The sequence below is a fragment of the Amia ocellicauda genome, chromosome 1 (genome assembly GCF_036373705.1).
Source record: "Amia ocellicauda isolate fAmiCal2 chromosome 1, fAmiCal2.hap1, whole genome shotgun sequence".
Taxonomy (NCBI): Eukaryota; Metazoa; Chordata; class Actinopteri; order Amiiformes; family Amiidae; genus Amia; species Amia ocellicauda.
In genome coordinates, this window is record NC_089850.1 from 13,775,756 (window position 1) to 13,787,228 (window position 11,473).

At 40.7% G+C, this 11,473-nt stretch overlaps 1 protein-coding gene, 1 long non-coding RNA gene and 6 other non-coding genes across 16 annotated transcripts in view; all 8 read right to left on the bottom strand.

Annotated features, from left to right (window-relative positions):
- Nucleotides 1–5,473, bottom strand: part of syncrip (synaptotagmin binding, cytoplasmic RNA interacting protein) — a 10,845-nt gene extending 5,372 nt beyond the window's left edge. For 7 of the 8 annotated variants that reach the window (XM_066724614.1, XM_066724533.1, XM_066724451.1 and 4 more), the window contains exons 1-7: nucleotides 5,317–5,473; nucleotides 3,893–4,052; nucleotides 2,844–2,962; nucleotides 2,641–2,748; nucleotides 2,223–2,336; nucleotides 1,595–1,771; nucleotides 1,371–1,506 (exon numbers count right to left, since the gene is read on the bottom strand). In XM_066724614.1, the coding sequence (XP_066580711.1) occupies nucleotides 1,371–1,506; nucleotides 1,595–1,771; nucleotides 2,223–2,336; nucleotides 2,641–2,748; nucleotides 2,844–2,962; nucleotides 3,893–4,040 (802 nt within the window). In that variant the 5' untranslated portion in view covers nucleotides 4,041–4,052; nucleotides 5,317–5,473. Of the gene's footprint in view, nucleotides 1–1,370; nucleotides 1,507–1,594; nucleotides 1,772–2,222; nucleotides 2,337–2,640; nucleotides 2,749–2,843; nucleotides 2,963–3,892; nucleotides 4,053–4,362; nucleotides 4,565–5,316 lie in introns of all 8 variants that reach the window. The other variant, XM_066724146.1, reaches the window with a different exon arrangement.
- Nucleotides 5,474–8,527: 3,054 nt separating this feature from the next.
- Nucleotides 8,528–8,599, bottom strand: LOC136760166 (small nucleolar RNA SNORD50). The gene has a single exon (XR_010820166.1). It is a non-coding gene; the product is annotated as a small nucleolar RNA SNORD50 (small nucleolar RNA).
- Nucleotides 8,600–8,778: 179 nt separating this feature from the next.
- Nucleotides 8,779–8,848, bottom strand: LOC136760182 (small nucleolar RNA SNORD50). The gene has a single exon (XR_010820169.1). It is a non-coding gene; the product is annotated as a small nucleolar RNA SNORD50 (small nucleolar RNA).
- Nucleotides 8,849–9,029: 181 nt separating this feature from the next.
- LOC136760171 (small nucleolar RNA SNORD50) lies at nucleotides 9,030–9,099 on the bottom strand. Its single transcript, XR_010820167.1, has one exon. It is a non-coding gene; the product is annotated as a small nucleolar RNA SNORD50 (small nucleolar RNA).
- Nucleotides 9,100–9,282: 183 nt separating this feature from the next.
- Nucleotides 9,283–11,046, bottom strand: LOC136772033 (uncharacterized). 2 transcript variants are annotated; one of them, XR_010804699.1, is made up of 3 exons: nucleotides 10,554–11,046; nucleotides 10,140–10,187; nucleotides 9,283–9,446 (listed from the first exon to the last, which is right to left on the bottom strand). It is a non-coding gene; the product is annotated as an uncharacterized LOC136772033 (long non-coding RNA). The 2 variants fall into 2 exon arrangements; XR_010822411.1 differs by having other exon boundaries at nucleotides 9,283–9,449.
- Nucleotides 9,284–9,353, bottom strand: LOC136760176 (small nucleolar RNA SNORD50). The gene has a single exon (XR_010820168.1). It is a non-coding gene; the product is annotated as a small nucleolar RNA SNORD50 (small nucleolar RNA).
- On the bottom strand, nucleotides 9,782–9,853 carry LOC136760194 (small nucleolar RNA SNORD50). The gene has a single exon (XR_010820173.1). It is a non-coding gene; the product is annotated as a small nucleolar RNA SNORD50 (small nucleolar RNA).
- LOC136760189 (small nucleolar RNA SNORD50) lies at nucleotides 10,263–10,327 on the bottom strand. Its single transcript, XR_010820171.1, has one exon. It is a non-coding gene; the product is annotated as a small nucleolar RNA SNORD50 (small nucleolar RNA).
- Nucleotides 11,047–11,473: the final 427 nt, after the last annotated feature.

Consider the following 11,473-nt stretch of genomic DNA (forward strand, 5'->3'; position numbering starts at 1 on the left):
AGATGGTAAATGACTGCTTTCTAACTCAGTTTGTCAGGGAAACAGCCAGGGAGAGCACATGCATTGACTTGATATTTTCAAATGATCAAGATAGAGCCAAAGGGACACTGTGTTAGAGAACCAATGGTAAACTGTGGTTAGCTTTGAGGCATTCTGAAATTCTTTCAAAAAACAAGGCGCGAGTCTAAAACAATGGTCTATAATTTTAGAAAAGCTAACCTTGAAGGTATGAGGCAGCACTTAGAAGAGTTAGACTGAAGCACACTGGATACAGATTCAGTCCAGAATTGATGGTTATATTTTAAGAATATACTACTTGAGGCTCAGGAGAAATCTGTACCAAAACATAGCAAATTGAGGACCAAAAAACACTGGCCAAAACATTCAACAGGCCAACCAGATCAGCAGGGACACACGGACCCAGGGACAGAACTGGAAATTAGACTTCAAGGCATTCAAGACAGAAAACAGGAGACTTCACACAGTGTCGTCACAATGTGGAACAAACTCCCCAGCGATGTGGCTGAAGCTGAAAATTTGGGAACATTTAAAAACAGACTGGATAGTATCCTTGGATGACTTATTAATGGACACCAAACGAGCATGATGGGTCGATCCTCTTACAAGTTTAAAAATGAGAGGAGGCCATTCGACCCATCTTGCTCGTTTGGTGTCCATTAACTAACAAAGCAGAACAGATTAATACCCTTCACTACAGGACACTCAGATCTTTATTGGGAAGGAAAATGTCCCTTTCATTATGTCACTGCATTTTCAATTAACAACCTACAAAAAAAGTAGCTTATAACCTAAAAAGAACCAAGATTAATACATTAGTTCAGGTGGATGACATTTGTTCTGTAGAAGCCTCAAATAACTAAACTCACATCTTTATTCAGACTCCACTGAAATACACGGAAATTCAACCTCTTGGGGTCAAAATGGGTTCGTTGCATAACTAAATAAGCACATGAAAATGTGAGCGCAGACAAGATGTTGAGGTAAAGAAAAATATACAAATCTGTAAAAGCTGCTTTTCACATTCAGATTTGTACTAGCAGCAACCAAAGAGGTATAAAGAAAAATATCAGTTTATCTAGAAGCATTTCAAACAAAGTTCACAGGCCTTTTTGGAAGGTAAAACATCTAAATAATAATTTAAAAAAATATATATGCCAATCCACATGCACTACTATCAATGCACTCCTATCAAAAACAAGATTAAATGCAGTACGCCTTGAAACACCTTTGTTTTTTTAATTAGTTATTTGTGCAGAATTCCATTCCTTTATATACAAGGTACTTTTTTTTTTTTTTTTTTTTTAACATATATAGAGCATTAATTTCCAATCACTAACAAAGCATCTTACCTGTGACTTTTCCAAATTCTTCCACAATCTGCTCTTTTGTTTTACTCTTGGGGATAGAACCAACAAACAGTCTGTTATTGGCTACAGAGATGCACACGCCGATGTGTTTTCCAGGGCGGATTTCATTGTTATTACACTGTAAAGGAAGCATAAAAAGATGGTGAACAGACCTGCTTTTTCACTCCTCTCACATACTTTAAAACAATCACACTGCCGACACATACCAGTTTTACTGCCTCCTGAGCGGCTTCTTTAGTGCAGAAAGTGACAAAGGCATACCCCCTGTTCAATCCACTGAGGGGATCCATCATGAGACGCAAGTCCCAAATAGGCCCAGCCTTCTCAAACAGCGGCACCAGCTCATCTTCAAACAAATCCCGGGGAATTTTGCCAACAAAAATCTGAGGAAATAAAATGAAAAACTAGTAATATCAGGGTACTGTAGATATTCCTACCAAAAGAGTGTCAAAGATTCATACTTCTGTATTATGTGGGTGAATTAAAGATGACCTTTTTGGATCACACAAAAAATCTGACAGATCTTTTTTTTCAACAAAAAGGACTTAGGGAGAATTCAAATCAGGTAATCTCCAATGCCTGCTGTAACAGTTTTGGAAACAATTCCTATAATGAAAATGTTAAGACACCCCATGAAAGCAGGGCACATTAAAGGATATAAAGTTGACATTTGAGATACCAAGCCATGGTTGATACAAAAATCCTAAAACACTGGCCTTGCACAACAATATTCTGGATAAAAGTGAACACCATTACCTAATACTTTAATTTCATTGTATAAAGCACAGCAATGATTTAAATTCGACAGAAGGAAAAAAAAAAAACAAGTCTTACCTCTGTACCTATAGTTGGCTGACCCCCTGAGTACACAGATTCTGGAGGGGGACCACCATATTTCCTCTGACCTGTAGTCACATCAAGAGTGTAGCTTGTTCTTTCCAGCAAGGCCTGTCAATAAAGCCCTGGTATTAGATACTTCATAAATACACTTTGTAACATCAGAATCCAGTTTTATTCAGAAGAACAAGCATCTATGAAAATATCCTACTTTTAAATCAAAAAAGCTCATGGAAATCTCTCAATTAGCATATATTTTCAATGAAACTGTGCCTTTAAAATTGCTTAAAAACTTGCTTTCCAAGATTAGTGCTTCATAATCCAAAGTGATATTTAAGTTAATTGAAATCCATACCACAATGCCAAACTTTAAACAATTTAGAAAATGGCAATATTTTCAACTCTTAATACATACTTTTATTTTTGCTTCATCTGGTCCTTTATTGGAATCTGACACTTTGGTCCCCTGTTTCTCCCTCTGTCTGTAGGTCTTCATTACTCCACAAAGAAAGGCACTTTTGTTCTGAAAAACAAAGGGGCGGAGGGCACTTGAATCAAGTCTCAATATTTTGCTTCATCTTATTTTATTGATGTCTTACTAGAGCCCTTTACACTTACCTGAACATGTGACAGATCACTGTCCTTAAACTGCAGTAGAACTTGCAGAGCACCTTCTTCATTAAACTCTTTCAATGCTTCGATTGCCCTTTCATCTAGGTCACTATGTGCTACCAAGCCTGGAAAAAGAGTGATATTGTTAGCACTGTAGAGAATGAGACGCCTCGTTATTCCGAAGACAGCATCGTCCAATCAGATCTTAGCGGTAAACTATCAGCGTAACAAAGTTACTCAAGGATAGAATACAAGTGGCATCATATGAACAATATTAATATTTGCATTAGTCACTGAGGTTAAAACTGTCCTCAATTTAGCAATAGAAGCAAACAAAACAAAAGTCTAAGGAAAACTTTAAGTTATGTAAACAAAAACTTAAGGTTGCAAACTGTCCCAAAATAATACCCGTTTTCCTTATTAGATCCAAACAAGACAATTTAAAGCAATGAAATACATTGAAATGGGGATATTTTAAATGTTATACAGGAGGGGGTGATGTGCAATAACTTGCAAACAACTTCTATATAGACTGCATTCAGAGAACAAAAAGACATGGTTTGCTAATAACTAGGCTATATTCGAACTAATCACAACAGATGTGATGATGTAATCCGATGCTGTGGTCTTAACAGCCCCAGCTATAATTAGCACATCCATGATGCTTTAAGGGTGCACATCACCTGTCCCTGCCTTGAACAGCTGCCGCTATTGTTCCTTCATGTGCCCATCTGGCTGAACACATCCCTTGAGACAATAAGAGTGAGTGTCCTCCCCAGGCTACTTGCACACAGAAACTGGATAATGCCTACCAAGATTTTCAGTGTATACAGCAATATCTTGAACATGATGTATGCACAACATTCGGAAGGGGGAAAAATTAGTGGATTGTCTTTGTTTAAATGACTGCAGTACCCATTTTGTTAGGAAACCACAAAAAGTTGCTTCAAATCTCCCAATTCCCATATTGAATATGAATTTCTAACATAACATGCAACAATTGTAAAATAAACAACGTGAGAAAAGCATTTTGGGGTTGTTTTGGAGTGCCTTACCTGCTATGTAAATTTCATCTAGTTTTTCAGCAACTTTCTGTGGTAAACCAGCTTCTAATAAAGTCTGGAAGTGTTCAGAATGGGTAACTGCAGCAGTGGTGTCCATTGGTTCTTCTGTACCATTTCCATTAATATGTTCTGTGGCCATGTCTCCAGAAATCTGTTCAAATGCAATGAGCCAAATTAATTCATAAATTGGGGAAAGGTGGTAGAATGTTAGAAGTCAGGGGTCATACGTCACGGTGCGTCACATTCCATAAGCATGCACATGGTACACAAGGAGGCTGCTTTAGCAACACATACAGCTCGCCGGGATGCCTCAAACACAACTACACAACATCTCGAAGGGGCTTAAAAGTGAACCATGTTACAGCAAATCGGTGGGACGAGAATATGGCAAAGGATTTTAATTGCAAAATTTAGTAGTTCTTGGATTATTATTATTTTTTTTTTATGTATAGAGCTTTCACCTTGTGCGTCAGCCGTGGTATTTTCAGCTTAATTTCAACTTATTTCTCAAAAGCTTCCCGCCTTTTGCTCCAGTTATGGAAGAGGGAGAGCAGCACCGCGAACAAAGCCCCTCCACACCCGCACAGGCAGCTCGGCCAGGACAGTCCCCAGTCCACGTGTTGGGGAGAACAGCCCTCTCCCGACGCAAAAGGCCGGTGCAGACTGGATTTGATGGCGAGAAAAAAGTGTGGATTCACAAAGCAAGAGCTCGCTACACTCTGGCAAGCGTTTAATTACATCCATATTTACGATCGTGACCGGTGATCACAGCGGAAAGAAGATTCCCTCCCTAATCCAACACCAAAAGAGGCAAAAAAAAAAAAAAAAAAAAGGTTCCCGTTATACTCAAGACCTACTGAGGAGTCATTAATACTTAATCCGGAAAAAAAACGTGTTGGGCGGCAGAAATTAGAGTGACATTTATAAATAAGTTTTAAACGCAAAAGCAGATGTGCATTGTTTTCCCTCATATCAGATGTTATTCTCGGTGTTTGCTTGTGCATCTGAAGGCGAGGTCTTTTGCTCAATAGCTCCACACCTTTTCATTTTGAAATCATGGCCTTATGAATGAAATGTGTAGCAGCCCAGTACTTCATGCTCGGAAGTAGTCATCGCGATACGACAAGCGCATACATTTCATTAAAATCTCCCCACAGCAAACACAACCCTGACAGCGCCGTGTCGCAGCCCGCCGTGCTGCCGTGCGCCGGGGGCTCAAAACAACCGAGCCGAGGTGCGCGGGCCTAGCTGGCCAACGTGCCGCCACATAACTGGAGTCCATTTTCAAAAAGCCGGTCTCGAAACACCATCCCGAATCAGTTTGCACATTGTTTGGAAACACCGTTAAAACAAGTACCGCTGCGAGAAACTTTCCCTGCGCCCCCTCCCCCCTCGACATGCCAGCGCATATTTACCTGCCGATGGTTATACTAAGTTGTAGGGTGCGGGTTATTTCGGAAGGAAGGGTGTAGTAAAAAAAAAAAGGAGAAAGGTGTGCGACTCCCCGGCGCAGATCCGGCTCTGCTCTCTCACTCTGGAGGATGGTGTAAAATGGCGGCCGTGCTCACGCTGCGAGTGTGCTCGTATCCACGGGGTTTCCCGGGCGGCCGCGCAGGGGCTGCCTTTCTCCGGCGGCCGGCTCCCACACCACGACTACAGGGGGCGTGGTCGTCGTGCGGGGGGCGTGGCCTGCGGAGGAGGCGGCGGCCCGATCTCGCTCGATCAATGACAGGCGGGGCTTGAGCGCCAGAGGCCGGCTACTACACGCCGCCCGCCCGGGATAAAGCGCTGTTGTCCGGCCGTGTGAAAGCATTGTTCATGGGCATGAGGCGTGTGTTCGGGAGGAGTGTCTCTCATACAGTGCGAGTGATTCGTGGTAGAGAGGTCACTGTTTTTTTTTTAAGAAAAGACTTGGAATATGAAATGAGGCCGGGTCCCCTTTCTGCCGCTCGGGAGAGAAGCGCCACCGGACCTCCACGCAGTCCCACCATGCACCGCGCCTCACAAGGCGGAAGTAAAGGGGGCGTGGACGGGCTGGTTTAGATGGAGGGTCTCCCGTCAGACCAACCGCGAGAACAAAGGGGTTGCCTTGTAGCCTCTCACTGTACGGTGGCAGATTGATGCTCAAACAAGGAGTTGAGGAAAGGGCGGGGTAGCGGTTAGGGAAGCAGTGTCATCGGTTTTTGAATCTGCATGCAAGAATGGAAAATGCCTTGTTTTTGTTCTCTGCCGTACATAGCAACCGTGTAGGCACGGACTGCAAAGCGTAGGCTGCTTGCAATTGGTTTTATGAAGGGAGGGTAACGTCAGACATGGCTGTGGAAAGGCAGGCATCTGCTTGCTTCCACAATGTGTCCAACATGTGCTTCTGCAACCCGGCCATTCAAATACGTTTCATCCCAGCGCTCTGCCCGCCTGCTTTGAAATGCATTTTATGGAAATGGAAACGCACTTTACTCTGGTGAACTGGTCAAATGCAATTACGCAGTGCATGTTCGTGTACACTTTATTTCAGTCAAGTTCCAGGTCGTGTTTTATTAATCATTCCATTTACACGCTTTTAACCTAGTATGAATAGTATTGGAGTCTCGCCTTCCCTGTGCTTGGCTCTTGTTCTGCTGTAAATAACGAAACGGAAATCGTATTAGGTCTGAATGTTTCATCAGGCTTTTACTAAAGTTTAATAGGGATGTATTTTTGAGTAGGCTTAGTTGTAGCTGGAAGTCCTCATTTTAAAGTTATTTGGGGATTTATGTAGTTATACTTCACTATAGATGTTTTTAGAATTAAACTGATGTTGTCTACAGCAAAACTAAAGATTCAAGTTGATATAATAAACTGGTCAAGTTTGTACACAACTTTAACCGATTGCAGTCAGCTGGATTGTTTTCTAGAGCCTGCATTATATTTTAAGTTTTAAATCCAAGACATAAGTGCATTACAACACTAGGCCAAGTCAACAGCATATAAATCAGGATTCAGGATTTTGAAGTCCTGATCTATAGCTAGAAGACTTTCAGAAACCATGCAATGTGTCCTTAAAGATGTCCTAATATGGGTATACTCTAATACACATGGAGCTACTGTGGGCGAGCTCATTACATTTTCTTCACCGTGACACAGCAATTGTGAAATGCTTTGCATCCATTAAAACAGATGGCTTTTAAAAACACTAGATATTGACAACTGCACCAACCGTGACAGACACTAGATATGAAATATGAAACTAGGAAATGTGCCATTTAAAATATTAAAATTGAGCTCTGCATTTCTCTGAAAAGGTCACTTTTCTGTAAAAGGTTTCCACCCCTTTCACTACCCTTACTTTCACCTAAAATATGCTTCCCCCAGACTTGGAATACATAATATTGGTGAATTTTCAAGCATTTAAAAAAGTTGTATCAATTCATATTATAAGAACTTCCAACATCTGTACCATTTGTAAATCCAATATACACATTCAACCAGCTGAATAGTTTGTAAACCAATTCCATATGGTAAGAGTTGAGATTGAGTTGAGTTAAAGTTCTGCAGCTTTCATTGGATTATCTTTGGATCTGCAGAGGATTCTGCAGGAAATTGCACACAAATTAGCTGCTCTACAAATGTATACATTACTTCCCCCTCTTACTGTGATCAGACCTATACTCAGTTTTTGGATACGGATGCTTTAGGTAAAATCTAAATTACTATCTACTTGGCAGTGTTAAAAAGAAATGGCACTGACCATGCTACAAAGGATTTTTGCATAGCTAATAACCCAAGTATTTTAAGGCGGCAAGTTCATATTGAGCAACTTGCTTCATAGGTAGCCATTGGATACAAAGCAATTTTCAGTTGAGAGATTAACTAGTACCTTGTGTAAACCCTGTGCAAGTTTTACCATGGGATAGATTACATACACTTTAGTTTGTCCATATGCAATATAGAAGGGCAATTTTAAAGTTATAGGCATCCCTCAAATCCCACTTCAGAATATGCAAGTCAAAACCAATCTGCCTTTAATGGTTAAATCACAAAAGGGAAGTTTAAAAAAAAAAAATCTAGTGCAAAGGTCCCCCCTGGCACCTCCCAAACATGCAACTTCAATATTCAGATGTAACTGCCAGTGTAGAAAAATCAAGTGAAGGAAGAAGTGAAAGCAGTAAATAGTTTATTGCCTCGTGAACACTTAAATAACCAAAATGGTGCAGCTTCATGACAGTTTTCCACAAAACATCCAGTATTCTTCAGGACTTGACATCGTTAGCCCAGAACCTATCAAAAAAGTAAAAAAAAAAAAAAAAAAATTAAACTTACTTTGCAAACTCATCTATTGTACCTATTCAGTTTGCACTTGTGGAGCTGGGTATGATCAAAGTCTAGACTTTGTGGTAAGATCTATGGTTTTTAAATCCATTATAGGTCCATTTAAAAATCAATAAGATCACAAACTTGCCAACTTACATATACACATTCATTTTCAAAGCAAAGATGAGTTTCATACCTTTTATGGGTTAATGAGGAGAAGGGGGGGGGGGGCATCAAACAGTCCACCAACCACCCATTTACTGAGGGGAGAAAAATAAAAGCCATGTAAACATTGCCAGCATTGTAAAATTACACTTCCTCATCAGTGGTGGCCCAATTGTCAGTAGTCAGATCCGTATATTGCTTTCAATCAATTATATCAGGTTCGGGATAGAGTCATCATTAATGGGACCATATACAGATACTACTCCATCAGAAAATAAGAAAACTCACCAGGTTCCTTCTCTGATCGGCAGGGTTTTGCACACCCAGCACCATCTCACCAAGGATTACTAAAGAATGAAAAGGGAAACCTCGTAAGCAACTGCCATCAGCACTAAATTAGACTGTATAACATCACGGTCAGTGTTCAGTAGTCAGATCCGTATATTGCTTTCAATCAATTATATCAGGTTTGGGATAGAGTCATCATTAACTAGACCATATACAGATACAACTCCATCAAGAAGAGCAAGAACTTACCAGTTTATTGGGCCGATCTGCAGGGTTTTGAACACCCAGCACCATCCTGCCAAGGCTTACTAAAGAATGAAATTAAAATCCATGTAAGCAACTAACATCAGCATAGAATTAGACCAACTATAAAGTTGTGGTCAGTGTTCAGTAGTCAGATCCGTATATTGCTTTCAATCAACTAGATCAGGTTCGGGATAGAGTCATCATTAACTAGACCATATACAGATACTACTCCACTAGAAAGAAGAAAAACGTACCCATTCCTTGCTCTGATCTGCAGGGTTTTGCACACCCAGCACCATCTCACCAAGGATTACTAAAGAATGAAAAAGGAGAACTCTTGTAAGCACTGCCATTAGCATTAACTTCAGCTGACACTATAAAGCTGTGGTCAGTGTTCAGGAGTCAGATCCGTATATTGCTTTCAATCAACTAGATCAGGTTCGGGATAGAGTCATCATTAACTAGACCACAAAGATTAGTCTTGTGTATAGTTTTAATAAAGATAAAATTGAAAATTGCATACCTTTTCTTGGGCAGTATTTTAGACACAGGCAATCTGCTATTTGAAGGGGGGGCAAAAAAAAAAAAAAAAAAAAAGTCAGATCACAACTTTGTAAAAATTATTTTAAATTTATAAAGTCCTGTAGCATACACAAGGCTGCTTTTGCAGACAACAGTAGTCTTGAACTTCCCAATATTTTAGTTCGGGAAGTCTAGGACTTGTGCAACTCGTAGTATGACACCAGGTTAGTCTAAATTACTGGTTTAAGATGCAATGTTAGCAAGGCCACTAAGCAAGTGATTTATACATAATGAAGACTTCTTACACTCACTAGTATTAAGTAGAGATATTTAGTAATGCTGGTCTAGCACCTCAGAACAACTGGTTGAATTTCAGAAGTCAGATCCATATAGGAACGTCACTCATATGATATCAGGTTCGGGATAGATTCATCCTTAAGACAACCAATTGAAGTTTTGTGTACTCATGAGCAGAAGCAAACATTACCTTCATTCTTCAGATCCAAGACACTTGCCCATATAGAGTCATTGTTTAGCACTATGAAGAGGTGTGTGGGCACAAGGTCTACTACACATAGCATGGGGGGGGGGGGGGGGTCACACACGCTTTGCTTTTATGCCAACAGGAGCTGTTATTCAATGAATGTAATTTTCTCATGAAGAATTGTGACCAAGTCTATTTCTGCATATTACAGTTTAAACGTTAGTGCAATTCATTCAGTCTTACTTTTAAAGTTTGCATTTCTTTCCTGCGTTGGTTCACCCTCCCGTTTGCCTGCAAAAGTAACACATGCACAATAAGTGATCTGCAACCCTGTCCCGCCTAGGGGACCAGACATGTCATGGTTTCATCAGCAGTCAGATCCGTTAAAGTTTTCATCAATACTCAGTTTCGGGATAGACTCATCATGAATAAGACCAAATGCAGGTTTTTACCCATAGGAATTTCCTCACTAACAAAGATAATCTCCCAATTGATTAACAAGAAGGGCCCATTGAATGAGAGATTACAGTACTCCACTAGGGTAGTGAGGCCCAGTGATGCATTAGTGCACATTTAGGATGATGATGATTTCAAGCAGCCTGCCAAAACTTAGTCCTACCATTTACTGTATTTTCGGGATCATTTAAACCAACTCACCTCCCCCCTTCACCGCAGCCTCGCAGTTTGCGCCTCATGGTTTCGTGATGCAATGAAAGGACTGACCACACCGGGCGCAGACTGATCGTTTCCAGCTACTATACGTTTAGCAACAGCTTTTTACAGGCGCTTCCCGATTGCTGAATGCAGTCTCCCCATTCTTGCATTTTAAGGTTTACCCATCTGCAGATCAAATGCGTCTTTTGCGAGATCAAGACCCACGTCAGTGAAGATAATCATGCGATTCTACATTAAAATGACACGATTAAAGAAGGTCGTATGCACAGACACTTCAACCAAACAGGTGGGGTTTCTCGTCAGAATACTAGACTAAACAGAACTTCGGATATCCGAAATTAAAACGTTAACATAAGACTACAAAAATGCATGTTCATTATGATCGACAACAAACTATTACAACTCACAGCGGATAATAACCCTGCAGGCGCCGGGAGCTCATACTCAACACACGCCGGACTCCGCACACTGAGACCGAGGGGCTCCGCGCTCCGCCTTTTATACCAAGTCAAGCTGGCTACCTGCATTTCCGAAACCGTAGATTCGCCTGTAACACAGTTTAAGCTGAAACAGATTCCATTTATTTCCGACAAATGCATAATGTGTTCAAATAAAACGTTTTATTATATATTACATTTAAGCGCACTGTAGACACAATAAAAACAATAAAAAATGTCTTCCAAGGACATGCTTTCTACGGTCCGTCTTTGCTGTCAATGTCTGTACTGATTCGTGACGTAACGTGAATAGCATCAAGCGCAACGCCAAAGGGTTGCAAATGTACAGTTCTTGTAGAGAAGATCAGTCTTTTAATGAATTGAAGCACTTTCAAATCAATTCCAGATAGTGTTGTGTTGGAGAGGCTGATCTGTACTGATTGGTCTGCAGCGGCGTGTGACGCG